This window comes from Anopheles merus, chromosome 3L (assembly GCF_017562075.2).
Source record: "Anopheles merus strain MAF chromosome 3L, AmerM5.1, whole genome shotgun sequence".
Lineage (NCBI taxonomy): Eukaryota > Metazoa > Arthropoda > Insecta > Diptera > Culicidae > Anopheles > Anopheles merus.
This window is the reverse complement of record NC_054085.1, coordinates 12,023,954-12,051,615: the sequence shown is the minus strand read 5'-3', so window position 1 is coordinate 12,051,615 and position 27,662 is coordinate 12,023,954. Positions and strand designations below refer to the sequence as shown.

At 41.3% G+C, this 27,662-nt stretch overlaps 1 protein-coding gene across 3 annotated transcripts in view; it reads right to left on the bottom strand.

Moving 5' to 3' along the window:
• Positions 1-27,662, bottom strand: part of LOC121599735 (transcription factor Sox-19a) — a 54,800-nt gene that overhangs the window by 11,534 nt on the left and 15,604 nt on the right. For 2 of the 3 annotated variants that reach the window (XM_041927782.1, XM_041927784.1), the window contains exons 2-5: positions 22,551-22,922; positions 22,274-22,449; positions 7,687-7,881; positions 7,540-7,622 (exon numbers count right to left, since the gene is read on the bottom strand). In XM_041927782.1, coding sequence (XP_041783716.1) covers positions 7,540-7,622; positions 7,687-7,881; positions 22,274-22,449; positions 22,551-22,922 — 826 coding nt within the window. The remainder of the gene's footprint in view (positions 1-7,539; positions 7,623-7,686; positions 7,882-22,273; positions 22,450-22,550; positions 22,923-27,662) is intronic. The other variant, XM_041927783.1, reaches the window with a different exon arrangement.

Sequence of the window (27,662 nt, the reverse complement as noted above, 5' to 3'; positions counted from 1 at the left end):
CTGGTGTAAGACACAAGGTAGCAAAAACAACACACTAAGATAATAAGCTTCCATAAGCCACCGCTACAGCAGCTATCGAAAGACATCCCCCCCAAACAACCTCAAATAGTAATCTTCCCCAGTTGAAGGCCACAAAGATTTAGGCTGCCCGTGTGCGATCCGACCCCCAAGTAATGATACAGTAGGAAGGGCAACGTGTTAAAAACATAATTATATCTTGCACCCTCGGTACCAGAGCCCAGCACCAGCGCCAGCTAACGATGACGGCGCTACCGCTGTCGAACCTGTCTCGGTTGCTGGTTGTGCAGGTTGTTGAATAAATGGGCACAGATTGTTTGAAACATTATCGCAGCGCGCAATGATGCGCTCGTCCCGTTTGGGGGGGGTAATTATTGGGGGTAAATCGAAACAAGGATTCTTGGGACCCGGGGCCTGAGAAAGATTCCAACCACACAAAAACACACACCCGTAGACGATTGGCGCAAACAAGGTGATGATGAATTTTGTAATGGTATATTATTAAAAGAAATGATGCGATAAATATCATATTTTCAATTTCTCTTCAACACGTTTGTGTGCCTTCACCGGGGGGGAAGGGTTTCTCATAATTGTATCTATCCTACCGTGGGATGGGCGCGGGGGATAGGCTTTTTGTACTTTCAAGTACCCACCACCATGAGTTTGTATGTTTGTTTAGGATTTCACGGCTATTGTTCTGCTGACGTTCGCTGGTGCTGCTGCTGGTGCTGGGAATGACGAGCGGAAAATTCTATCCCGATTTCGTATCCCGATTCGCGGTAGCTCGGTCGCTTCTTATCATCAGCGCACCGTACAACAATCGTATCGATTTATTTAGCTACCATTGGAAACTAGCTCAACGCGCTGAAAGTTCAACGAGTTTAAAGACAGCCTTTTGTGGTTCTCCAGGTCCTTCCACTGCACTTGTATAGCAATTTAAACTGCCGGCAGCCCAGTCAGCAGCCAGTCAATCAACCGCAATTGCCAATGACTGACATTGTTGAACCACTGCACTGCTGGTGGTGGCATGTTATTTCTGCAGCATTGCTCGCGATTGGCTTGGAAAATGATAGCTTATGCTGTGGGAGCTTTCTTTCTTTTTTCGTTTGCCTGTTGCACTTGACCAGTTTAAAGCGTTACCCGGTTAAAGGCAACGGGGCTTAGATTGATGCAAAAACTAATATAATAACGAATATAATACGAAAAACTGGTGAAAGTTAAACTGATGCTCTCACTTTTAGTATGCTGTATTGTTTTACCCCAGTGGTCGTCATATTTTTCAACCGAAAATGCCTAATTTATTTCAAAATGCTTGTAGAGCATTCAGTTGGAGAATGAAATAAAAATGAAATAAAAATATTAAGTGGAAAGAGCCACTTGCGGCTCGCGAATTTCCGTAATTTGTCAATTACTGTTGCTAATTACTGTAAAAATGACTACACTACACAGATTCTCCAAGAGTTAACAACATTTCGTAAATATTGTTGATAGTTATCACATTTTTAAGAACCAACCTGAGCTAAAAATAGCAATAAAAACTAGCAATATTCAAAATATCTTGAGAGAAATTGAAAAATATTCAGATAATTGTCAAAATAATGGAAAAATTACACAAACATATTCAGAAAACAGGCTTAAAGCAAGAAATTGATTGAACAATTTGGTCGTGGAACAACTAAAGTCGTGATAAATAAATTAGGGAAGTATTTGTAGCAGTTTTGAAAAAATGTAAAAGTAATTTAAACATAATCTAAATATTTGTTCAATCACGCAAAACCCTATAAAAAAGGATCTATTGTCTTAGGGGTTTAAACATCTTAATAAGGTTTATTTTCATTACTGATTATTACCAGAGTTAAGTTGAGAATCGAACCAACGATGCAGAATGAAGAAAGTTGAATAATTATTCAGTATATATATAAGGAAATATTGATGTTCCAATTATATTATCATCCAATTATATTATATGAAGTATTTTAAAATTATATTTACAATGAATAATAGGGCAACTGTACCAGTTTTCGGCAGGCTGGCGCAGAAGTTTCACAAAAACTGCTCATACACCTATATTTTTTTATTTTTTAATGAAAGTGATACTATTTTGGTTGATAAACTATCGTAATACGTTATGCTATTTTTTATTTGTCGTTTCAAAGCCCCTTTTCACAAATATTCGTGAAAATGCAAAAATTGGTTTTGCTCCTATTTTTATATTCCATCATTTATTGTGAAATTGGTGATATTTGATACAAGAAAGGTTTTATTATGTGTTGACATACGCATTGTAGTGGCCTTATCAAGTTTTAAAGTAATATTCAACAAAATCCAAGGTTTGTTATTGTTCAGAGTTTCGGCAGCATCCCACAACATTGAGCTGTCAAAAATGAACATTTACTGTGTACCTATTTTCGGCAGCATTTAAAGTGAAAAATAACTTGTTTATCGTGATTTTAAAATTCTGAACAAGCTAGAATAAATTAAATTAACATAAAAACTTTAATATACTCCACTTTTTCATTGTTTTACTGTTCTGGTTCTCTTAATCACAAAACCTGCCCAACTATTGACTGACAGCAAATCTGCCGAAAAAAAACACAATTTATTTAATATTTTGAAAATACACAATGAAATGGTTTGAAGCTTCGTATGTGAATAAGAAATAAGTACACTTTCACTACAAAATTGTGTTTTGTGAAAAAAAATTACCGCATTTGTGCAGAATTTCCCGGTTTTAGCTACCCTGTCGAAAATAGGTACACTGCCGAAAACTGGTACAGTTACCTTACCATCAGAGAGACAGCGATCTACTCTTTCAACTTTTTGTAATAATTCTTCCTAATTTTAAATTTTATTTTTGAATTATGTCTCCATTCATCAGTCCTTTCAGCTCAATCTCGACTAACGGTTCATAATAAAAAATAAATGTAAATTAAAAATTCAATTTTCACTTTCCCATTTTCTATAACTCCCGCGACGCGACACCCGAACTAGAAAGCGCACAGTTCACCCTCTCCCATAAGCAAACACAAGCACAAATAACGATTGCTTTCCCCCCCCTGGCAATGGTGCAGTGTCGTCAAATCGAGTTGCAACAATCACCTTTCACACAGTCATCTAAACAAACAAACCTAGTATTATGGTTTTTTTGTCCATACAAAGAAAATAAAAACCATCCACCACTTCAACGCGAGAGGGCAGAAAGGAAATCATCCCTGGCGTATTTGAGAACCGTTTCGGTAATGTCCCGCTCTTACAAGGGTGTGTGTATATGACATCATCATCCGTTTAGAGTCCACGCTAAGGTTAGGCGCTCCTTTCCCTTGAGGCGCCCATCCAAAGGGGTGTATGTGCGCGCTTCTATGTACGTAATAATTACACCAAACCTCGACACCGAAGCACTCCGTAATTGTACGCAAATGGTGCGGTGTAGTGTTTGCGTTTGCGTGCTAACAATGGATTGTTTAGATTTTGACAACGACACCCACCCCACAATTTCAAAGCGGAGACAGGGAATCATTCGGTTGGGTGCCCCTTTTTTTTTTAAAAAAAAAGGAGGAACAAAACGACACTTTTGTTGATATTTCAAATCAATGGCGGTTTAGTTGTTCAGCAGCGCGCCGTACTGTCATTGGAGCTTGGAGTATTTGCTTTCGCCTGCAATATGCGTTTATTTTTTCATATTGTGCCCTTTATAAAAAAATAAACTCAAGTGCCAGAATGTGAGTGTATCGTGAGAAACAAAACTAGGAAACGGAACTCGCTATTGTTGTTTTTAGCAATTTTCCGCATTGTCCAAACACAAGCACCTTCCATGCGCGGTAGCAGATTCTCCCAAATTCATGGGAAAATTGTTGATTTTAGTTGATTGCAGCAGCTCGTTCCTTTCTCGGCCCTAGAACGGCCCAGAAGCTACGATTAATCCAGCGCATCGAGCGAGTGCAAATCATCCTAATCATGGCTCATGGCTTTTCCCAGCCCAGCCAAACAGCGCTCCGCTGGCTCCTTCTCATCGAGTGAGAAATTGGATCAATTTCAATGATCCATCAGATAGACCATCACCCTCCCCCTCCAACTCGCTCGGTCACAAGAAATCGATTTTCACTCGTTAGATGAAGATGTTAGCGGTTCGAACGAGACGAAATGGCCGAGAGAAAATCAAACGGTCCGCAGCGAATGTGGTGGAAAATTTGATCCTCGGAATCGATTCGACCTTCCAATGAATGAAGCGCGCTGGATTTGGCTGCTGGAATGCTTCGAACCGTTTCGCTAATGAGAAGTTTGAACGTCTTGATTCCCAGAAGGAGCAAACATGCCGATGACGATGCAGATGGATTCGGTGGGTTTCCAGGGCAGGTTTAGGAGAGGAGAGAAGAAAGGTTTAATGTGGGTAAATCGGTAGCTGTAAACCAAAATCAGGTGTTGCGGTGGCGATGTATTGTCCGACGATCGGAATGTCGTGAGAAGATTTTGTGTTTTCGTATCAGAATGTTGTCCATGGATGTTTGATACAGTAGCGTATGAACCCGTGAATTTATTTCTTCGACTTTTGGAAAAGGTATCATCTGTCTAAAACTTAGGCATTGCAACAGTTATTCTTTAGTGTCTATAGCCTAGTCTAAAAAATAAATAAATAAATACATAAAATATCGTATATGCAGGATAGATCTATGCAATTTTGAAGCCTTCAAATTAAGTGAATTAAAGAAGATCTTCATTAAAATGGACTTTAATGCTAAAAGTGTACAGTTTTAGTGACAGAGGCAATTCATAGTGAGTCTGACCATGCCTTTTGTGTTTAAAATAAATATCACGTGCTCTTGATTTGGTATTTTTGGCATATTTCATTATTCAAAATTATCAAATAATCTCAAAAACTTGTCAAGTTTTGAAAGTAACATCAATAAGTTGAGTAAGGATTGAGTTTATCATATTTTAATTAAACATACATTTCTTTGGAAATAAAAAAAATATTTTACTTAAATCTTCAAGTTTAATGCCTGATAGAACTGAAAGAACTTCCATTACTAACTCAATCTTAAACGAAATGTTTGAAGTAGTTAAATGTAACAGTGCAAAACTCATGCATCTTGTTATTGCTTAAAGTGATATCATAGTGCTCCACTATATTCATTCCAACTCTTTTATTCTACAAGATACTTTACATCACTGACAGAAATGCTAACAACTTAATACCCAATCTCAAACCTCCTGAACCGTATTAAACTATCATGACAGATTGCTGTACGATCGGTGTGTAATTGTTCACACCAACCTCTGCCCAATCAAGGTCCATAACCGTGGGCAGAGGTGATACAAACAACCAATCCAATCAATCAAAAGCCGCCCCTTTAAATGCACCGTTTAATCACAAATCTGACCCGCTTAAAACAATCATCCCAATCGCCGTTTAACGCCGTTTACCGAGCGCGGGCAAGACGTGATTTTGTGCGTTGTGTTGGTGTTGCTACCGTACGCAGCTACTACCAGCAGAAGGAAGGAAGCAAGAAAGGTACCGCAGAAGAAGAGCGTTGATGTGGCGCAACGTGCCCGGTCATGCTCCGCGCGATCATCCGGTGCTCGGTGTAGGCCGGAAAAAAAAATCGATCGAAATAAATGAAAAAATAACTACGCCAGCCCCGGACAGCAGATAATTCCTATAATTTGATCGGCCATCGGTAGAAACCGTCGAATTATCACTTAAGCCAGCGCACTCGCGGAAGATCCCGACATGGCGTTGGAGTGGTGTGTATCGAAACAAAACCACAAGAAAACAAGGGTAAAAGCTCCTCCCGATTAACTCTACACTCTGGCGAAGGAGGATGGAACCTTAAACACCACAGCACCAGTGCGATCAACCACCACCAGCGATCTCGGAAAAACAAGCGCGTGAAAGCGTTACAACAACTGCGCGAAAGACGGTGTAAAGACAGTCAGGCAACAGAGAGAAGAAGGCAAAGGAAAGGCAGTTTCGTGCTGGATGTGCTACGGAAGGGCCGAAAACCACTAAAGTGTTAAATCATCAAATTAATCTTGTAATCATTTTAAAACCACAGCCGTTATGCTTTCCCATCCCAACATCCCGTTCTCCCTCTGCAATGGCTCCTACAAGCTTGGTTCCGAAATGGGGATTCGCCTCGTATAGACAACTTCATCAACACGGACCACATGTCACGGGCAGAAGGGTATCATTGAGGGTTTCGAAACCCCGTTTACGGTGTGTTAAACATTTATCTACGTTCCTACTAGAGAAATAGAACGAGCGAAAGGCATGAAAAAAGGGTAAGAAAGATTGCGTAGAATGATGGAACTACTTCAACACGTAAAACTGGTGCAAAAGCTCCGGGAAAGGAGAGACAGTAGAATAGCCGGAGCTACACTCTCCTATGAAGAGGCGTTCGGTGAAGCTGCCGAAGAAGAAATCTTAATCATAATCGGCTCCAATTATAGATGATTTCACAGTCAAAACGATTCTATCAGCAGTGGTCTTGTGTTCCCTTTTTTGCCTCCGGTTTTTTTTAGCGTTAGCTTCTATTGATGCTCTTCCTTCAGACCATCTGCTGTTTGAGGTTGTGGGGATTTCTGGTTGAAAGGATAGGAAGCATGTTTTTTTTTGTATTGTTGATGTTGTCTACTACTCAGAAAGAATTAAACTGTTTCTTCACACAATGTCACTTCCAGCTTCCCAACTTCCCAAAGCGTCCGCAATTAACTTAATTAACTTCTTCCAGACACTCCTTCCCCACAGCTGACACTCTGCCGTTACCAGCAGCAGCGTTGCCATCAGAGTCGCCTACTACGAAATCACATCCATTTCCTGTCACACAAGAAGGATGGCACACAGCGAGAATGAGCGAACGGAGCCATCACCATGACAAACAACTAATCATGTGAGTGACAAATTTCTCAATCAAGGTGCTACCGGTGTGTGTATGTGTGTGTGTGCCCGGCCTACTTGACTAAAACCTAACGTTGAATGACGCAAAGAGCTGCAAACGACCCGGGAGCGCTAGATCTCCCACACTCTGACGACTTCAACGACTTGTCTTGTGTGCAGTATCTCTTCTGCTGGAGATGCTTTTGAGATAGTTGTGTGTGTGTGTTGCCGGGAAGAGGAAGAGATTCCTCCACGACAACAGATGCCAACAACAGGTAATAACGATTCAATTTCCCAGGACAGGAGTGCCACACTTGAGTAAAACACACGCGATTGAAGACGACACTCTATCGAAGCCGTAACAATGTTTTACCTCAAGTGGATGGTTCTGTGCAATAGGATTTAATGTATCTAATTTAGAGGTACCCAATTTTGGGGCGAGAAATTGAAGCTCCTCGGAGTTCTCGGAAGGATACAGGAAGTGGATAAAGCATTGCTAACTTCATTTTAAACAACTCCAATTTAGTTAAGCGCCATTCAATACAATGTTTCATTGCTATTGTCTTTCCGTCTCTGGTGATCGCTGGCTCAATCGCTGATGTACCTTCCCTAAATTCCCGCTTTACTCCACTATAATTGAAACTCACCTGTGTCGTGGGTGGACTGGCCTGTGATAAATGGCTTCCTAAATGGTAGGGTGCGCCCGGTGCAAAGTAACTCGGCGTAATACCTACGGAAACACACATCGGGCTTTAGTGAATCGAAATCGGTTGCAAACAACCGTGCTTCCTTACCAGCTCGCAGTGCATCGACGGGCACCGATGGGTACGTCATCGGGTACGGGTAACCATCGCGCCGGATCGGTTTTGGCTTCCGGCGCGGCCGATACTTGTAGTCCGGGTGTTCCTTCATGTGCATCGCGCGCAACCGTTTCGCCTCGTCGATGAACGGTCGCTTTTCGTCCTCAGTTAGCAGCTTCCATTCGGCACCTGTGCAGGAAGATTGCGAAGACGGTACCGTCATGAGCGATGGTTTCCATGATAATAATCATCAAATATTTGGATAAGTATTGTGCCATACGAGTGACAACTTTATTATGAATCAGTTGAAGACATAACCCATATGCAACTTCGATGGCTTTATGGACGATCTTGTGTTGCTATCTACAGTGTTATCCAATGGACATAAAGGCATATTTTTTGTTATATTTTTCTTTATATTTCCCAACATCAGGCTAAATACGATCACTTACTAATTATTGTAACTTCTTTCATTATTGATAATATATAGCTTGATGATATGCTTAAACTTTGATTCTTCTGATATCTCACGATCAGGAAGTTACTATCATTAGTTGTTCATCACGATCTTGCAACCTGTTTTAGAATATTTGTGTTTTCCTAGCAGGTATTGTTCGAAGGTGTTTCATACGAAATGCCAATTATTATTATTCTTATTCTTATTTTTTATTTTTTTATTATTATTTTTATTATTATTATTTTTATTATTATTATTATTATTATTATTATTATTATTATTATTAATATTATTATTATTATTAATATTCTTATATTTTATTTATTATTATCATTATTATTTTTTATTATCATTATTATTTTTTTCAATGAAGTCAGCCTGGTTTCTTTGGGTTAAATAACAATAGCAGTACATCACATTTAGCCTTCATATATCAAAACTACTTGCGAAAAGAACGGTACATGACTTAAAATCGCGACATTAGCATAAAAAAAACAAAATACATCGCATGTGATACCAGCAAACAAGACTGCGTAAGAATGATTTCAGCGTATTTAAACTTAAACTGAAATCGACATTATTTCCTAAAGCACAATAAACATTAACCATTTTAATCAAAGGATCATTACTTCCAAACGTTGTTGATCTGAAGTCCGTGCTCAAAAGAGCCCTAGGTCTCAAAACCCTCAAAACCAGGTGCCTGAAAGTTTACCTTTTTGAGAACTGACGGGGCGTCAATAGTTTTGTTGTTGAATAACATATAAGGTTATTGAAACTAGCTGAATAAAGAGAAAAAATGGAGAGGTTTTGAGGTATTTTATAGTTTAGCAATAAAAATTGTAAAATGAAAGATCTCTTGCTATGTTGTTTTAATGATGTTAGACAAATGTATCACATTTCACTCGCTGAATGGTCTACAAATATAAATCTTATTTTGGCGATTTATAGGTTTATCTTCCCTAGTAATGTCTTTTTTATTAAGGCCTGTATATCAAAAGACGTCAAGTATAGTGTAAACAGCAGAAATCCCGTTGTTCAATTGTTCGGATACACTCAGTCAACTTAATCACGTTGCATGGGATTGTATATTCTGGCTGATAATACGATGCATAAAGCACATATGGTATTGATTTGTACAGAATCGCTACCTGTACCGCAAACAGAAATCAGCCTGCAACGGTGTTCATGATGCACTAATGTTTGAATCCGTCTTTTTTTTGCTCCTTTGTTGAATACCTACATGGTGAACGACAAAAGGCACTCCGCGCCGTACTACTACGTTACTTCATCCCACCCTTCGACCATTGTAATGATATAGATTTGGATTGGAAATCTACCGAAGCATAATAGTTTGAACTTCGATGCCAATCGCACAACCTTTCATACAGCTCACCAGGCTCCGTTTGATTGGTTTCACATTAATTTTGCAAAACCCAATCGCAAATGGTAAAACTCTCGCAATAATGTTGTAAACAGCGAGGACTCCGACAACACACACACAGCAAAAAAAACCTAAGCAATTTAACCTCACCAGTTTAACCTGCCCGTGTAGTAACAATGCACACCCTACGTGTCCCACCATGAATCCCATGAATGTGTGCAAACAGACCCCGTTGCACTGGGGTGTAAGGGGCCGCCGTTTGGAATTGGTAAACAAATCACAAACCATTGTTTTCGAACCCTCGTGCATTTGGTGCAAAGATGAGAATCATTCCGGAAATTGAACACGAGTGGATAAGGATGTCTCTCGCTCCGTGTGGGATTGCTGGAGGGAGGAGGATAGGCCCGATTACACGCCAGCCTTGCTGGGCACCGGCAAAACTACAAATATTTGCTCACCATCCTTACCAACAATGACGCTGCACCATCCATGCTGCTGGCCGGTCGCCCATCCACCCCGTAGAGGGTGTTGGTTTAACTTTTTTTCCCTTTGTATGTTGGATGGCCAAGCGTTATAATCGTCCGGTGATATCGGTGTGTTGATATGGGATCGAGTTTTTATGGAATTTTGGTTTAACTACTTCAGTCACCTTCTAGTTGATGAAAACTAGACTTTGCTGGGTTGGAAAAACAAAGACACATTTTTACGCTGATATGAATCCTGGTGTGCTACAATTGAATGGTGGGTTGTTGTTTTTAAAAGCCCCGAGCGTGTGTTTATTCACAGTTTGATGCATCGTAAAGGGGTTTTATGGCATAGTTTCGACGGTGTAGTTTTTGGTGTGTGATAGTACATAGTACACCATTTGGTTGGTGTAGTTTTGAGAACTAAATTCTCGTCCATACAGGAAAAATACTTTCCGTACAGAATTGCACTTCTAATGCAATCCAAAAAGGAATGTTTTGTGTGCACATTTCGGCGGCCTTTTTTTGTATGGCAGCAGTAGAATTTTGCTCAACTATCGAAAAGCATCAGGATAGCATTTTATTGGTTCGAGGATTGTTTCATTGGTATTTTATCAGCTGCATGTGGGTCAACAAACTACGAATAATAATGCAGTTAAGTCATTTCAATCGCCTACAACAAGGCAAGGGGTCTCTGAACTACGTAACACGGGACTCATGCGGCCTTTTAGAGCCCATAATGCGTCCAGCGATGATTTATAATTTAATTTTTACTAGTTCAAGGCAAAACTCAAGCTTCCATAAAAGAAAGATGTCGAATTTTGGAAATGTTCACCATGTATTGTCTAGTCAAAGCGAGATGGGCCCGAACTAAACTGAAAATTTTTGAGACCCCTGGCGTATAACATAATACAATTGTAGCGCTAAGAATTAGTGTAAAGAGTATCTGAAACCTATATTAACTCCACAAAGCTTCTCTAAATTCTAGTCACTACTCGTGTCCTTCGGTCCATTAAATGTTTCTATTTTCTGTCAGGTTTCTGATCATGTCCCAAAATGGACGTGAGGTACACAGTTTTGAATTATTTATTTATTTTATTGACAAAAATAGTTTATAGAATTACGTATCCATCACCCATATGTCACTATGCCAGATCTAATGCACTGCAATTTGAATCTTCACACAATGGTCTGTATAATAAAAAAAACTTATATAATCGATCGTTCAATCAATTGGGTATGCAATCTGCTCTCCACAATAACTGGGATTTTTTATTGATCTTAACCTAGTTCTTAACCTACATTTGCTAATCCTTAACTAGAAGAAGAGGGAGACGTTAGATTCGGGCGTATATAAGCCGTATAAACTAATTTTTTGTTTTGCAAATTTGGTTTTATTTCCTATTTAAAAAGGATATATTTTTTTAGTATTGTGACTACTGTTTCTAATTGTTTTTTATTTGGGTTATAAATGTCATGCGCTTTTACATAAATATTATGCGCTTATATCTAAATATACTCCAAGGTATTTAACTTGATCTTTCCATGTAATGTTTCCTTGCATAAAGCTAACTAGGTAATTTGCGTAAACTAGTGTTTCTTGTGAAGAAGATTGCTTCAAATTTATTTGCGTTTGTTTTAAGCTTCCATATCTTGCAGAACTTGTCGTATGCTTTCAATGTGCCATTGATACCATGATAATTGATCTCGGACTTTTGGCCGTAGCCGCAATTTCTAGGTCGTCTGCATAAAATTAATTTGTAGTGGGGATGTCAGAGATAAATATATTAAATAGTATTGGCGATAATATACTACCCTGTGGTACTCCCGCTATGACCTTAAAGAAATTTGATTTAGTATGACCGATATGAACTGAGCTTTTTATATTGCTGAAAAAGGACCGAAATATTAAGAAAGGAGAAAGAGAGAAAGGACCGAAAGATACGCCGGAAAATTATATTGAATTAGTTTACATACCAGGCTGTCATGTCAAATGGAATCGAACGTTTTTTCAGTGCCCAACAAAACTAGTAGCTCCATAGATCTTTTTCTATTCCGATTTTCTATAATATAATTGTTGAGTCTATGTATCTGATGAGTTGTTGATTTTTCGGGTTAGAAACCAAACTGTGACTGTGGGATGATGTTGTTAATGTCTATATGAGAACGTATATTCCGTGCAATAAATTTCTCAAAAAGATAACCTATTGGTCTATAATTTCCAGGATTAGAGTGATCTTTACCGGGTTTTGGAATGGCCACTATTTTTTTTCCATTGTGAAGGAAATTAATCTAGTTTAAGACAATCATCGAATTTTATTTTGAGGAATAGTACTGCCTTTTTAGAAATCATTTTAATCTCTCCGTTGTTGATTTCGTCACAAACGGAAGACTTTTTATTTTTAAGATTTTTGATTATGTTCATGAGTAATTTTGGTTTTACTAAGTGATTTTGGTTTCTTGCAAAAAAAAATCTATTGCTTTTCGTTAATTTCCTTTCCATTGGACTAATTGTGTTGTAAGTCGACATTTTGTCAAAACTTTCACTTATATTTCATATGTTAATTCGAATGTTTCGTCTTTCATTGGAACATTGTACTATTTTTGTAAGTATATATAAACATATCTTTGTAAAACAAAGCGCTCATTTTGACATTGGCGAGCTCTTTCTTTACTGAATAGCCAACATTTCCTCATGTTGCATATAACCTACCACAAAATCAACTTCGATCAAATTAAACCCTATTTATTGGACAATAGCTTGTGGTTGCAACACGACTGCAACCACACAATTTAAACCATCCGAACTCAAACACATTCCTAACTTGTTTATCACTAAACCAAGTGCTTAATTATTAAAATCAACAAATAATTCACTACGTAACGCATACGAACAACTATGGTGGTCATGTGTTCGGTTAGTGCGAGGCAAAGGATTTTCAATTTGTGTAATGTTGAGTCAACGTTACAACACCTGCACCTACCCTCTTTGGGAAGGATGTGTGCTGATGATTTGAATGAAATGTTTGTGTCAGTTTGCCGTGGCTTTGCACTATTGTTTGTCAACTACTGCTGCTGTTGCGGGGGTTGCGGTCTAGTGCAACCAGTCAGTCAGCGAGCGGGCAGACATGATCTCAATTAATTAATACAATCAACCGAATGTTGACTACCCAGATGTGCGTAGATCTGTGCATTTGAATGTGATTTGCTCTCGATTTATTAATGCAAAAGCGAACACAGCCCGTAATGTGTGTTTGCTACATTTCATCCACACTCTGCTGCTGCTGCTGCTGCTGCGTGTATCCTCACGCTCAACGTTCAGCCAACTGCCTGCTTCAGCCTCCCGGGCGTTGAGCGATGGTAAGCCCGTCCTGAAGCGTTCGGTGTATCCATCCATTCGCAACAGTGTACCCCACCTAGCACTCCCCGGGCACACAACAATGGTGAATTTCCACCTGAAAGGAGCACTTTTCAATCACATTCAGGACGCGCGTACCGACGCTACCTTCCGTGCGCTGAATGGGCATGAAATGTGAGTTTTGAACAGCGGAGCAGGACAGGGGAGGATCTCGTCACAACCGGATGGAGAAATAATCTCGGATATCCTGATACACTTCCTCTAATTTCCTTCGCTGGAAAGGTATTGTCTTCGGCCATGCTCCGTGTCTTCGAGCCCAATAATGGCGTCTTTCTTGGTACAAAATCCTTCTCCTTCTCTCTGTTTTTTTTTTCTAAAAGAGACGAAACACATACCTTCACTTGAGTGCCACTCCACTCCACCGTAGTGCAAACCAGTTTCAAAGCACAAGATGTTTGGGGAAAATGTGTTGGCAAAGAAATGTGTGCTTTTGTGTTTCGGTTGCTTCCCATTACAACAGAGCACAGTACTTCTTCTTTACAGCACACTCGTAAGGATTTTCACAGCATCCCCACGAACAGCCACTCCGCATGTGCAATCCCACACACAAACAGACACACACACAATGCGCACTACAATGCTGGCAACACATGTTTCTATCGCTTTTCAAACTAACAGCGGCAAGAAAACTCCGAAAACTCGAACAATAGAGCTCTCTCCCCACCTTCAGCGTCCTGTGCTTTGTGAGGTAAACAGCAGACGGGGGAGACGGCTGGGAACGAGCGGAACACCGGTGTGCTAAACCTGTTCCCAGGGCTGCAGTGTGCAGCGTAGCGGAAGTTTTCCATGCTGAAAATGCACTTCCGCTCGGATGGAAACAATGCCATTTTGCAATCCCGTTGCAAACGACGAGCGCTCACAACAACCAACTCGGTCCAAAAAGGGACCTTTGCAAGCATAGTAGCAGCAATACGACGCCTGTCAAAGCCCGTAGTACGCTAGTAGTAGTGGTGTGGTAGTATTAGTAGTAGTGGTACCGCTTTTCCCAGGAAACTGTATGCACCGAAGGGCATTTCTGCAACACAATCCCCATAATACGTGCGCCCATTCGCTGCAAAACGATGCCGAACCAATATCACAATAACGTACTTTCTACGGCTCACAATCATCAGACAGAGAAAGAGAAAAGGAGAGAGAATGCATTGTATGTGCCTGTACAGTGGTACAATATGGTTGAATAATGTTTTAAAATTCGAAACAATGTGTGGCACATCCCATGATGCTGCTGGTCCAACCCTTTTGGCTGTATTGTGTGCCCCCCAGCGATGGGCCGTATTGTGCCATCATTGCACCACTGCAAGTGCAAAGCAAACGCAACGAAAAACGGAAATGTTGTTTATGCAAATGGGGGGATGGGGTGGGGGAGGCATGGGACGTTCCGTTTTGAGCCGGATTGGCCGGTTCAGGAAGAAATTTCCTCACTGCCCTTTTCTGTTTATCACGGAGAGGATGTTTTATATGCTTTGTGTTTGTGTGCTTTGAATGGCGTTTCTACGAAAGTGTGCCGTGTTTGGTATAGTTATGTGTTTGTTATTAATTGTTTAGGTTTTGTTTAGGGGTATGGTTGCGTGAATAGAACGTTGCAATCTTTTGGCACATTGTTTGAAATTCATGTATGGCATTATAGTTGCAAATTATTATGTTTTAAACATTCATTATGTCATAAAAATGCAAGATTTAGATTCGAATAAATGTATACTTTGTCAAAGAGCCAAAGAATATGCACAACTAAATACCAGCAACAGTAACTTGAGTTACCCTGATTCTTAAACGTGAATTTATTATTATTATAAAGTTTCTATAATTTGTGGAGATAAATAGAGACCAAGACCAATCAAAAATGATACAAAACTAAAAAAAGAAATAAAAAAATGGCATGGAGAAACAGTATATGTTTGTAAAAACCAATCCGAACAAGAAAAAAGCGCAAAAAATAAGAAAAGCAATGAATGAAATAACATTAACTAGAAAATGAATAAATAAAAATAAGTTGAAAAATTAAACAAATTTTGAAAATGCTTCAGGACTGAATAAAAAAAAAACACTTTGATAATGAAACACAAAACCAAATCAGTGAAAGAAAAAGGAGCCCACTCTTGCATAAAATTATTCACTGAATTGTTGGGCGATCGTTTTCTTCTTCTATTTGGCGTAACGTGCTACGCGGACATGCCAGTCTAAACAGGCTTTCGAGTCCTAATTCATTACCACGCAGTCAATCCTTGCTAAATAGTCAATCCTTGCTAAGGGAGGGACGGTCCATTCTAGGTTTGAACCCCATGGGCGATAGTAAGATCAAGTAAAGCTAAAGCTAATTTGTTTATTTTTACTTTGGAGATTGCTTTGGGGATTTCCTTTTCGCCATTTTTTTTTTTCTTTTGTACATAACAATCTGTTCAATTTTGAAGCATAACAACAGCAATAACGTATATATTCCAAAATAATTGTATATCGCCAATATTTGCATTTAAAGAACGATTTGGTATGTCTTAAATTTAGATCCTTTAAAAGCGTTTTCAATAAATACGAATCGTGATACCAAAAAATGACATCGAAATAAGCTGTACAAAGGGTTGAATGGCTTCAAAAACAAGGGAACGAAACGCGTCTGCTTAAGAAGTGTTATTGATTTGTTTGAGCTCGTCGCAACACGCAGCCGTCAATATAAAAAAAAGGACGCAATGCATTACGAAGTGAACTAGCACAAAGCTGTTTAAAGTACCATTGCTTACCATTCCCACAAAGACCTTCCAAACCAAACTTGACAAACAAAGCGCACGGCGACCACCATCGTTCCCATTCGAACGCCGGTACCACTCTGCCACGTCATATTGCACGCACTGTTAAGTTTCGCCACGTCATCAAACACCGATTTCCGATCTGGCCGTGACATGTTGCCAAACAGTGCGGCGGCACCGTTATCCTCGGTGAAGCGCATCCCGAACAAACCCGCGGCACGGCGCTCCGGACGAGTACGGGACGCGCGCAAGCAACGAGACGAGATAATAAATTCAAACCCAACTAATCCAAATTATCATATTTCCTTTCGGCGGTGGTGACGGCGTTTCTTTTGCGCCCGGTAGCCGGTGTGCGCAGAGGGGCAAGGCCACGGTCCTGCAGTGTAAAGACCGCCCCTATCTGAGGACGACAGCACCGTCACTACGGCGCCGGCTACCAGCCACGTGACTCAGATTAACCCTCTTCTCAACACATCATTTAATCGAAATCGGTTTTAATTGAATGATAATATAAATTGAATTCACCAAACACACGTTGAGACACGCGAAACCCCCCGCACAATTGTAGAAACAAAACGCCAACGCTGTGTACACACCGCCGCATTGCTTCGGTTGTCAATCTCGGTGCGCAGGCAAGCGCGCGAAGGAAGCAACATGCTGCTATGAAGCGCATACGATAGGAGATTTCAGGATTTTAAATTTGTAAATTGACCTTCTAGCAAGTGAGAAAATCGCAGGGGGGAAAGCAAAATCTCGTCAACCACAGTGTGTTCCTGCGCTGTTAAACGATGAGATGGAACAACGCGAACATGACATTTGCGGCGTAATGTCACGTGTCGCTGTCACTCCTTCCGGGTGCGCACGGTTCGCGGGTGAGGGTTTTTTGTTACCGACCGGAAGGTGAGGTAGCATTCGATCCCGGGATTCTCTGCCTCGGAATCCCTCCTTCCTGTGGAGCGTTATGTCGCAGTGAAAAGTGTGCAATTTTCTAAATTGAAGTCAACTCATGTCACTAGGCTAGCTCAGCCAATGGCGGTTGCGAAGGGATTTTGTTCTACGCCGATTTTGGGATAGAAAATGGAAAGTCATGTTTTTTTTTCTGTACAAAAGAACACTACACCAAATCGCTCTAAGTGCATGCAGCCCCGATCGGAGTGGGAGTAATTTCAGTAAGTACTACGAACGGATTCATCAAGTGAGTTCAATTCACTGCCGGTATGTGCAGCAACAGGACGTCCGTTTTGTTGTGCTGGCGGGACACAAAGGGCACGCAACAGCCGATGGTTCATATTTGTAAGTTTGCATGGGAAAATAATAATTACTCGAATGGAAGTAGGGCACACACATGAATGGAGATGTTTTAATTGTCATTCTTGATTATGGATGCATCTACTGGCATTCGACTTGTGCAACAGGATGTTGTAAGTGCAAGTAATGTTCATTTGATCCCAACAAATATGATACGACGGTAAAAACGTATAGGAAATTTAGAGAAAGATTCAATTTTAAACTTATATTAAGTTTTTAGAATGCTGATCCATGAATAATATGACACTAGGTTGGTCTAAAAACAGCTTAAACAGGTTAAAACTGGATCCCGTGATTCAGTCAGTAGCTCGCACGCCATAAAACCTTGTATGCCATGCGTTCAAGCCGCGTTTTAGTCGATTTACTACACGAAGGATTGAATATCGAGTTTAAATTATTTTTCAAACGAATTGAATTGAATTTATGATAAAAGCCTATTCAGTGCTAGGGACGTTTAAGCGGACCCCCAACACGTCGCGGGCTAGCCTGCTGTAATCTTTTCAACTAAGTCTATCATGGCTTTCCATGCGACTGGTAGACCCATAGTGTCCCCTCGCATACCGTACCGTCGAATATTGTTTTGATTTGTTATGATGCACAAAGTGTGAACAAAGTTATTTCTCTTTGTAAATGTCCCTATTTTATGTTTTGAATACAACTTTTAGCAAAAATGTGATTCAATTTGAGATAAACAATGAAATGAAATTTTGAGTGTAAAGATTGAAGCACTTTTTTGAGACTCATCGATTATATATTATTGGATTTCTTGTGTTTTTAGGTTACTCTCGCAAAGACTATTCATTTTTATTTTACTTCTAGTTTGTTTACCCTCTATCCATCTTTCTTACTCATTCGAACTTGACCTTAAACGTTTTTGCATTTTGATACATTTTACTTCTTTTTAATTTATATTTTTGTATAATTTTTCAACTTTCGTTTTGTTGCTTTGTTATGTTTGTTATTGTTTAGTTTGTTTTCATATTCTATCAGAGTGTTTAATTTCAAAGCATAAACGATATTTTTGATTCTCAATAACACATTAAATTACGCTTTACGTGAATAACGAGTAAAAACAAGGAAATAGTGATCAGAGAACAATGAATTAGAAAAGAAAAGACGTTAATAACAAAATCCTCTCTATCTCTCTTTCTCTCTCTCTCTCTCTCTCTCTCTCTCTCTCTCTCTCTCTTTCTCTCTCTCTCTTTCTCTCTCTTATTCCTATTTTAAACCTCAAATGTTATCGATACCAATATTTTATTACAAGTATTGTATGAATTTTAAGTTATTTTGATCCTATGGGATCCTATAAGAATTCATAACGTTGAACCATATTGCACAACACTTCTAACCTCGAACAGTGTATACCACATGACATGTAATCAAAACCCTTAGATAGTAATCTTGCCTGCCATTCTTTTCCCCTTTTATTATTCAATTTAAGCTTCAACAATCGATGGAAACCTTCAATAGCGCACGACACAATATTCGTTCCTTTCACGGGAAAGCGAACTGCTAAATCAAAGTTGCGTTACAAAAGGACCTGCCGGACTGCAGTGCAGCATGGCGAGTGAGTTAGAAATATCCAAATGTACGAATCGGATTTATTGACACGCAGGAATGTTTTTTTTTTTGCTCGCTTTTTTGGACCACTTCCTTTTTTTTGCCGTTTTTCGGCACTGTGTTAGGCAAACATAAATCTTCCGTCGGTTTATTTGCATACGTTTTGGGAGGTAGTTTTTTTTCCTCACTGTTCACTTCTCCAATGTTGTACACTCCATACAAACATGAGCATAAACTGAACATCAGAACAAATATTCCCAGTGAATAGGAATGAATTGATACTGAAATTTTGCTAAAGCAAGCAAAAGGAGAGTAAAAACAGGAATTCCTGTAGCTTTTCATCCTTTCCATTGAAATATCATTCACTACCCTAAAAAAAATAGTAAAGGTTGGAGGTTTTGAAAAAGTGAAAGGATATTCAACTGTGGCAAACACTTCGTCAGGAAAATTCAAAAAAAAACGAGGCACACGTTACTTTCATTTACGGTTGGTTCAGTAAGCTGGAACTCCAAAAGGCGGCAGGACGACAGAGCTCAACGCCACAACGCAAAAGCTGTGTTTTTTTTTCGATAAGATTTCAATCAAACCACTGTCTCAGTCACCTCTTGGCCGGGTGGAAGTGAGCCCAGGGAGTGAGTGAAGGGAAGTAGGGACATTACTGACGCACAACATGCGACATGTGACATTAGATCGGATAAGAGCGGTTTTGTAAAGCGGAAACGGGCAACCACTCTCTTTTTCCAGCTCGCCTCTCACCGTTTTCACCTTTCTTATGGACGGGTGCGCACCAAAAAAGAGATTGTTTTGTGGTGCCAGTGGTTGGAGGACATTCCATTGTTGAACATTTCATAAACTACGCCAATACTGGTGGTGGGGCAGTCACCACCAGAAGTAATGTAAAAAAAGGGAAAAGTGATCCTTTGTGCAAAATTGTTTCCTCTTTTGCGGAAGCGTACACAACACACCAACAACCCCGGAACTTGTGTGTGTGTATTGAGTGTACGTGAAGTGAGGCAAAAATTGGGCAAATGAAGCCATAATCGATAATTGAGTGGCCATTCCACGGGACTGCTAAAGATGGTATCACAACCAGAGTATGTGTGTGTTGTCCTGTGTCCTTGAAGCAATAACAATAAGCTGCCGGCCGATGTGAATTGTTGGAGGAAAGTGTCTCTCCCACACAACTGTTCGCGCACTACACTCAAGCTAATAAGAGCAGAATTCGTATTTTTCTGAGCTACGTTTTTGTGACACAACATTCAGGGCAATTCAGTGTTCTACAATCACGCACACGCCCTCTTGAACTATTTCGCCGTAAATCCTTGGTTGTCTGCCACGGTTATCAGGCTTGCAGGGCGATATCATCCGAAAGATGATAGAGAGAGTATACCTACTGTCACTTGTTGACTGACACGAGCAAGCGATGGATTGTTAGATAGCATAAGAGAATTGTTCAGGGACGTATTGAGAGTTTCCTCTAACTCTTTGGCGTCTAGATAGTTGAAATGTTTCAGCAGAAGAGAGCGCGTTAATTCTGATACAACATTTCAAACCACAAACACTAAATACCAAAATACTCTGTACAACTTGAATAGATCGTGTACTTCAAAGCGTTGTCTGTTCATGACATGACTCATAACGTTACTATATGAAACGCTTAGCTGAACTAATAGTTTTATTTCTAGTCTGATCTTTTAAAGAATTGTTTGTTCCATGATCCTAGATTTGATAACCTAATTTCACGGAAACTTTGCACCGGTAAAATTTATCATCTTGCCATTTGGCAGGATTTAAACAAACGCTTGGGTTATGCTATCTCAAGACCTTAGATCTCTTCACGAATCTATATCTATTGCTAGAACCATTCATTTGAGTTTTGCTTCAATATGTAATAAGAGTTGTGAAAGACTCAGCCAAATAGGTTCACAAAATTTAGGCTGAAAAAATCCAGTGATAACACTGAATTGTACAACTCAATAGAATTATTCCACACGTGTTTGCCAGTAACTTAATATTATTTCAAAAACATAACAGTGTACATAAACATAACTTCTCAAAACCACACACGCGACTCCTGTCTACGCAGTTCCGCTTCAACCTTCGTCATAGTATGCACGTAGAAACACACCGAGCTCGGGAAGAAAAATGTCCCTTCGCCATTGCGCCTCCAGCTTGAGCACCTCCTCGAACAGCTCCCACAGCACTAGATGGCTTTCATCTTCCCGATCGATCGGGGCACGCCTAAGGCACACGGCCGTGTACGTCATGTCCAGCGGATGTTCACACCCGTCCCGCTCGTTGGTGCCACAGCCCGCACACGGTTTGTGGGAATTTTCGTGAAAACACTCCAGACACTCGGTGTGAAACAGGTATCCACAGACGCTGAGCCAAACCGACTGTTCTACGATACCGCCACAGATCTTACAACAGGCGTACATGTTATTTTTGGGTGCTTTTTTGGGTCTTGGACAACGATACTGCTTAATTGAATGCTTTCTACTTTGATCAACATAGCGAACTGTCACAACACTGGTTGCTACGATCGATACGTCACGATTTAAAGCTCGGAAAATTTTGACTATCCCTGCCCCTCCACGACGTCACACAACGCCCAAACTATTTCACCACACCATGTATGTTTCGCTTTTTGCCCCTTGGTTTCGGTTCCTTCTTCACCTTCTGGCCACACTGGCTACACTTGCCACCCTCGACGAGTTGCTGCAGTGACCGTAGCTCCTTCTGCACCTTTTCAATGTCTTCCGTCAGCCGGCACAGCTCGCGGCGCTTCTGGCACTGCATCGCATCGTAGTTAAGGTAGATGCGCCGCAGTCCCTCTCGCGAGACCGTATGCCCCATGCGCCACCGGTCACTACACTTTTGCCACTGTGCCTCGTCCACCTTCGGGCAGGGCAGCAACGAGCTGGCGATAAACTTACTGATGCACGATTCGTGGTATAGGTGGCCACATCTTGCCGCTAGGATTTCGTCAATCAGCGTGTGATTGCAGATGGAGCAAATGGGAAGCATCTTCTTGATGATGATGATGATGACGATGGTGGCGGTGGTGGTGAGACTTTTTGCAAAGCGGAAGCGTTGAGAAACAATGCGCCACCTTTGGCTGTGACGCACTCCCTATAGCAATGTCCAGCGCATACTACGATTGTTTCGCAGTAGTTGACAGAGTTTGAAGTTTTTGCACCGCTCACTGGCAACCTCTCAATGCTCCCCATGTTTAAAAACAAACAGTACACTTACCGAGCCGCTTGGAGATCTCCGAGTTGTGCATCTTCGGGTTGTCCTGGGCGATTTTCCTCCGCTGTAACCGGGACCATACCATGAACGCGTTCATCGGTCGCTTAATGTGCTCCTCGGCCGGCTTCTTCAACATCGCCTGACCGAGCAGGCTGTGAAGGGAGGTTGGGGTCGGGAATCAGGAGAAGCGGAAACAGTGGTTCGATCCGTTATAATGTGGTAATAAAAAGGGGATGGGTTGGCTGCCGCTTCACGTTGCCATGCTCATCTGTCTACTTACCCATTGCCGGCCGCACCGTTCAGCAGTCCACCGACGTTCTGGTGCAGATTGGTCGTCTGCGAGTTGTGCAGCGCGTTCACCGACGAGGCATGCAAATTTTGCGAATGTAGCCCGAGCGAGTTCAGTGCGTGCGATGATTGATTCGAGAGCGACTGGGACGTCGGTATGGAGAGCGAGTGCGGGAGCGATAGGCCCGGTATCGATAGCGACGGTATTCGATCCATCATTTTGCCGTAGATCCGCTGGATCCGGTCGAGCGATGACGGCGCGTCGGGATGGATTTGACAGGCCGCTCGACCGCTCGGTGCGTCCTTGGGAACCGGAGCAATCAGCGTATCACCGTCGTCACGGTACGGTGGTGCCAATTCCGCGCTGCAGAAGAAAGCAAAGCGAGTGTGATGTGGTTAGGGATGGACGTGGAAGCATTTGGTATGTAATTTGCATGGCGAGGGATTGATTAGTTGGATTGGTCAAAGGGCCGAGTAATAAGCAAGCTCGAGTTAGTGATGGTATGCTGTGGGATAAATTTCAAATATCCTCGAAGAAAGACAGATGATTTGCAAGTGTTTTTGTTTTTCTTTCAAAAACACATCATCCTTCGTTATTGATAAGTAACGATGATGCATGTCATTCAGAATACATCTGCTTAAGGTCTTTTAAAGCTTGATAACGATACGAAATATATTGTACATTCGAATTTACTATTTTTATTTTGATATGTTTTGGATTCCTCGCGTTATCAGAAACAACCACAAAATCTCAAAGAAATCTCAATCCTAAATTCTTCAAGATTGCAATTACCACAGATGTTCTGTAGACTTCTTATTGCATTGTGATTCCTTTTAAAAGTACTACAACGATCACTTCACAGATACACATGTTGTATGCTGTAGGCAAAACATATGATGCCTTGGGAACAACTCGGAAGTATTCTGTGTTTATCCTTCTGTTTTCTTGGAGCCTTGACATTACATCCCTAGTGAGGTAGTATTAATTTCAATTATTTTGTATTGGGTGGACGTCTTCAGAGTGTATGAGTGCAGCTTTAGATTTGATGACATAAATCAACTTCTATGTTCTTGTCTGAAACATGAGACTGTCCGATTATTAAAAATACATTGGGAAGATTTCTTGTAATTTGCTCATCAATAAGTGTATTGATATACAATATAGATCCTCTATGTTTAATGGTCCTCATAACGTCTAAATTACATATACCGCATGCTTACGACCCTCGAACGGTTGTCGAATAGAACAGAATGCTTGGAATCGAACGGCCAAATATTGAAATCATGCCAACCAATTCAAATCACTCGACGTTATCGACGTTTTGGAGCTTTTTAATAATCCATAAATGCATAAAAATGTAAGAAATCAAATTAACTTCAATTTTCCATGTCACCTTTCGTTCGATCTTCCGTTCGAGTGCCGTGATCAGACGGAAGACTGGACTGGAAGAGATCGAAACGCTTGAGTACTCCCGGGATGAAGGGCCCTTCCTTGAGTCAGAGAAATAAATGTTTCCAACCATCTCACAAATATGACTTAACACGAATATGAAATTATGCATTTCAACACTTGTTTGTAAGCAATAATGGCTGGCTGTTTCCTCAGTTGTTTCGTGTTCGATATCCCATGTCCAATTTCTACATTCATTATTATTTCCAAAAGAGGGTTTAAAGATCTTTCCCAGCTCCTAACAAAACTCCTTTGGGTCTATGAGTTTAACTTGGGGTTGTAAAATATATAAAAGTTTGGGCCTAAATATACAAGATCTTGTGGGATTTTTTACGAAAGATCAATGAAACAAGTATCATTAGTAACGCTTCTACTATTATTAGGTTAAGAGCAACTGCAAGTCTGCATACTTGGGTTTTAGCTTTTCAAAGCGAATGACAAACAATCGTGCCCAAAGACTGCCTGTCCAATGACAATTCTTCGTTGGCTTCAAAATGGTCATTCACTTTGAAACGAGCGCGTCCACAACAAATCCTTCACACGTAAAGAACCAACTCATGCTCCTGACATGATGATCGTAGGCAAACGATTAAAAATACAAGTAGAGTTGATTACTACGCCCTTCGTTTCTTGCCTCGTCCACGTCCTTCCTCGAAGCTGGAAATCAAATTGCAGCCGACCACGGACTGAGTGGGCCACCGCGCACCCACTATTGCCCACCATATACCCAACGTTACCCAGCTTGGTTGTAAAATTTCCAATTTATGGTCGAACAAAATCTTGCGCGCTCGCTTGTGGCTTGATCTTCCGCGCGACGCCCGTGATCGGTGCTTTGAAAAGTGATACGCTTGTTTATCAGCGTCATCTCCTCGCGTCGAGGGGAAGCGCAGTGGAGCGCAGATGAAATGTTGGCATCATGATTAACCTTAACATCCAATCAAATCGCCAACCGGCAGCGACACCGGTGCGTGCCCGGCAAGATTGGGGCTGCTGCTGCTGCTGCGGGAAGGCATAAAATTCAAGTAGCAATAAAACGGTGGGACACCCCGTTGTGCAAGTATAGTTGGCCGGGCAGGGCCTGTGTCATAGCACCCAGGATGGATAGACGGACGGATGGATGGACAGGGCGACCGGTCTCGGCGGTCATTTTGGCTCAGTTTTGGCGTTGCTGCTACCGGTAATGTGCTGCGTCGTGCTGCGAACTCAAGGGAAATCCACAAAGCCGGTAGCTGTCTAGGTGGAATAGAAGGTTGGCGGTAACAAATTGCTTAATGAAGCTAAAAAAGCTCTTTGGAATCAAAAGAAATGCACTGAAAATCTACAAATGAGTTCAATTTTCAATACAATTTTCAAGGCAAGTATTGCAGCAACCAATACATTCTCTTTCATAGAAATTTCCTTCTTTATTCCTTCAACTCTTTTACACCAACTCATTCATCTGTGAAATTCCGGTATCGAACTCCACTCCAAAAAGCATGACGCCACAATGTCTGACCATACCACACGCACCTCACTTAGCGTGGAATGTCCGGCCCGGCACGGCACGATCGAACCCATCCACAAAACGGAATGACTCCAACGCGCTGGGGTGGATGCTTCAAGAAAACAATCTGCTCGCCCAGCAGAGGGTCAGGAATGCAGACACGCAACTTCCTGCAACGGCCCGAAAACCACCGCGATCAAACGAATTCCTGAGTGACAGATTTAAGCACCTCTTCTCGACGGGGGGTGGCCCCGACGTACCTACACCACATGCACACAGACACGTACAGTTCTGACACTGGTCGTTTACTTGAACCGAAGGATCCAATGCTGGAATGTGTTCCAAGTGGCCGTTTACGTGTTGAAGCAGCCAGTGGTTCTAACCGTGGTGGAGCAGTGATGCCTCTCAATACCGCCTAATCAAACGGTAGAACAGTACAAGTGTGATTGTGCGAATTTTTGGACCGTGTGAGAACTCCACACTGAGATACGTTCAGCATCGCCCTTTGTAATGCCTTCCAAGAGGAATTCAATTGCCATAAACTTTGTCTAGCATTTCTTCTACACATCGTTTTTTGGGGGCAATTATTGTCCTCTGCTAAGTGACTTTAGTTTAAAGCCTTAAGTAGAAGATATGGTCAATGAATAGCAAACAAGACACTGTGCTTCTTTTCATTCACCTCAACAGGCTCAAAAGCATCAAAAGGATTAAACATTCAACAAAATTAACAGCACAACAAGACACTGTTGTTGATGGGGAACAGTGGAGAGGCGAACCAATACCGATTTACTAACAACGTCGGGCGCATCTTCTTTTCTCACCTTTTGCCTCACTGGAGAAAAAAACCCCTTCGAGAAAAACGACAGTTAAAAACATTCCTGTTTCTTCGGACCTTGAACTGATTATTAGCCGGGCAGGCCACGCTGGTTTCGACGATTCGGTCATCATTAATAAAAACTTAATTATTATTTATTGAAGATTTTGATACCGTTTATTAGCGTTTCGTCGCATTATGCCCAGCAACGAAACACAGCAGCAGCAGCAGCTTCATTCCGAGGAGATGCTTTGTTGCTTTAATCGTTTCCTTTCACACTTTTATTTTGTGACTCCGGAATCCGATTGCGGAACACAACGGGTTGGAGTGTTAAATATTTTGAGCATTTCATCACAGTCTGTTATCGTTAAGTCGGAGAAGAAAAGGGGGATGCTTCTTGTGAGTGTGTTTTTGTCGATCGCAAAGCTCCTTACAATTGTTTGTAGTCACTGGAAAAATGTAACAAACAAGCGATAGAGTTTCGGGTTTTCGTTTTGAGCACAGATTTTGCAAATAATTTTATTTTTAAATAACGTCGTTTAACGTCCTCAATTTACCAACCAACAAGCTACCGAGCGGGTGCCTTGCCACCACAGGCTGAAACAATGCGCCGGAAAGTGGCAATTTAGATTTGAATATTAATAACGCTAAGCTATACAGCGCGCGGGCCTTAATCAAGCGCTCCCGCGTGAACTTTGCCACGTTCCGAGCCGAGCACAGGGTCCCAGCAGGGCGGCGGCAATCATGCGGTGATCACCCAATTTTTCACCCAACCCAACACACACACACACACACACAAGAACGGAAGCGAGAAGCGAGCGGTGAGTGTTTGGTTCTAAAAATAATACTCCATAGCCCCCCATCAAGCAGTTTGGGTAGTGCTAGTGGAGGGGGTGCAATAAAATTAAATACTAAAATTTATCATTGGCTGATTATAAATTCATAAGATTTGTTTCGGAACGAGCTCGAATCATCATCAGCGGGAGCGGCGGTCGTGTGTGTGTGTTGGCGTTCGATGCCGGCAGCACTCCTCCAGCACACAGGCACAGGGCTCAGTCAGCGGCATCGGCATTTATGCCCTCTGTATGCTAATTTTGCCGGGCCCGGGATACCTCAGACAGCACCTACTGGGAGGAGAAGAAAAGGCGAATGGCTTTTCTAACACATTGCGCCGCATTGTTTTATTGGTGTGTGATGAAGAAAGGAAATTGCTGGTAGCACGTGCTCTCCTTAGCACACTGCTTGAGGGTTTGTGCCGGCATGGTGCCACATTTTTTTTTAATGTGAATACCGCCAGATTCTTGCTGTCACATAATTGAGTGGGAGTGTTTTCATTAAAGGAAGAATTTATTAAAGA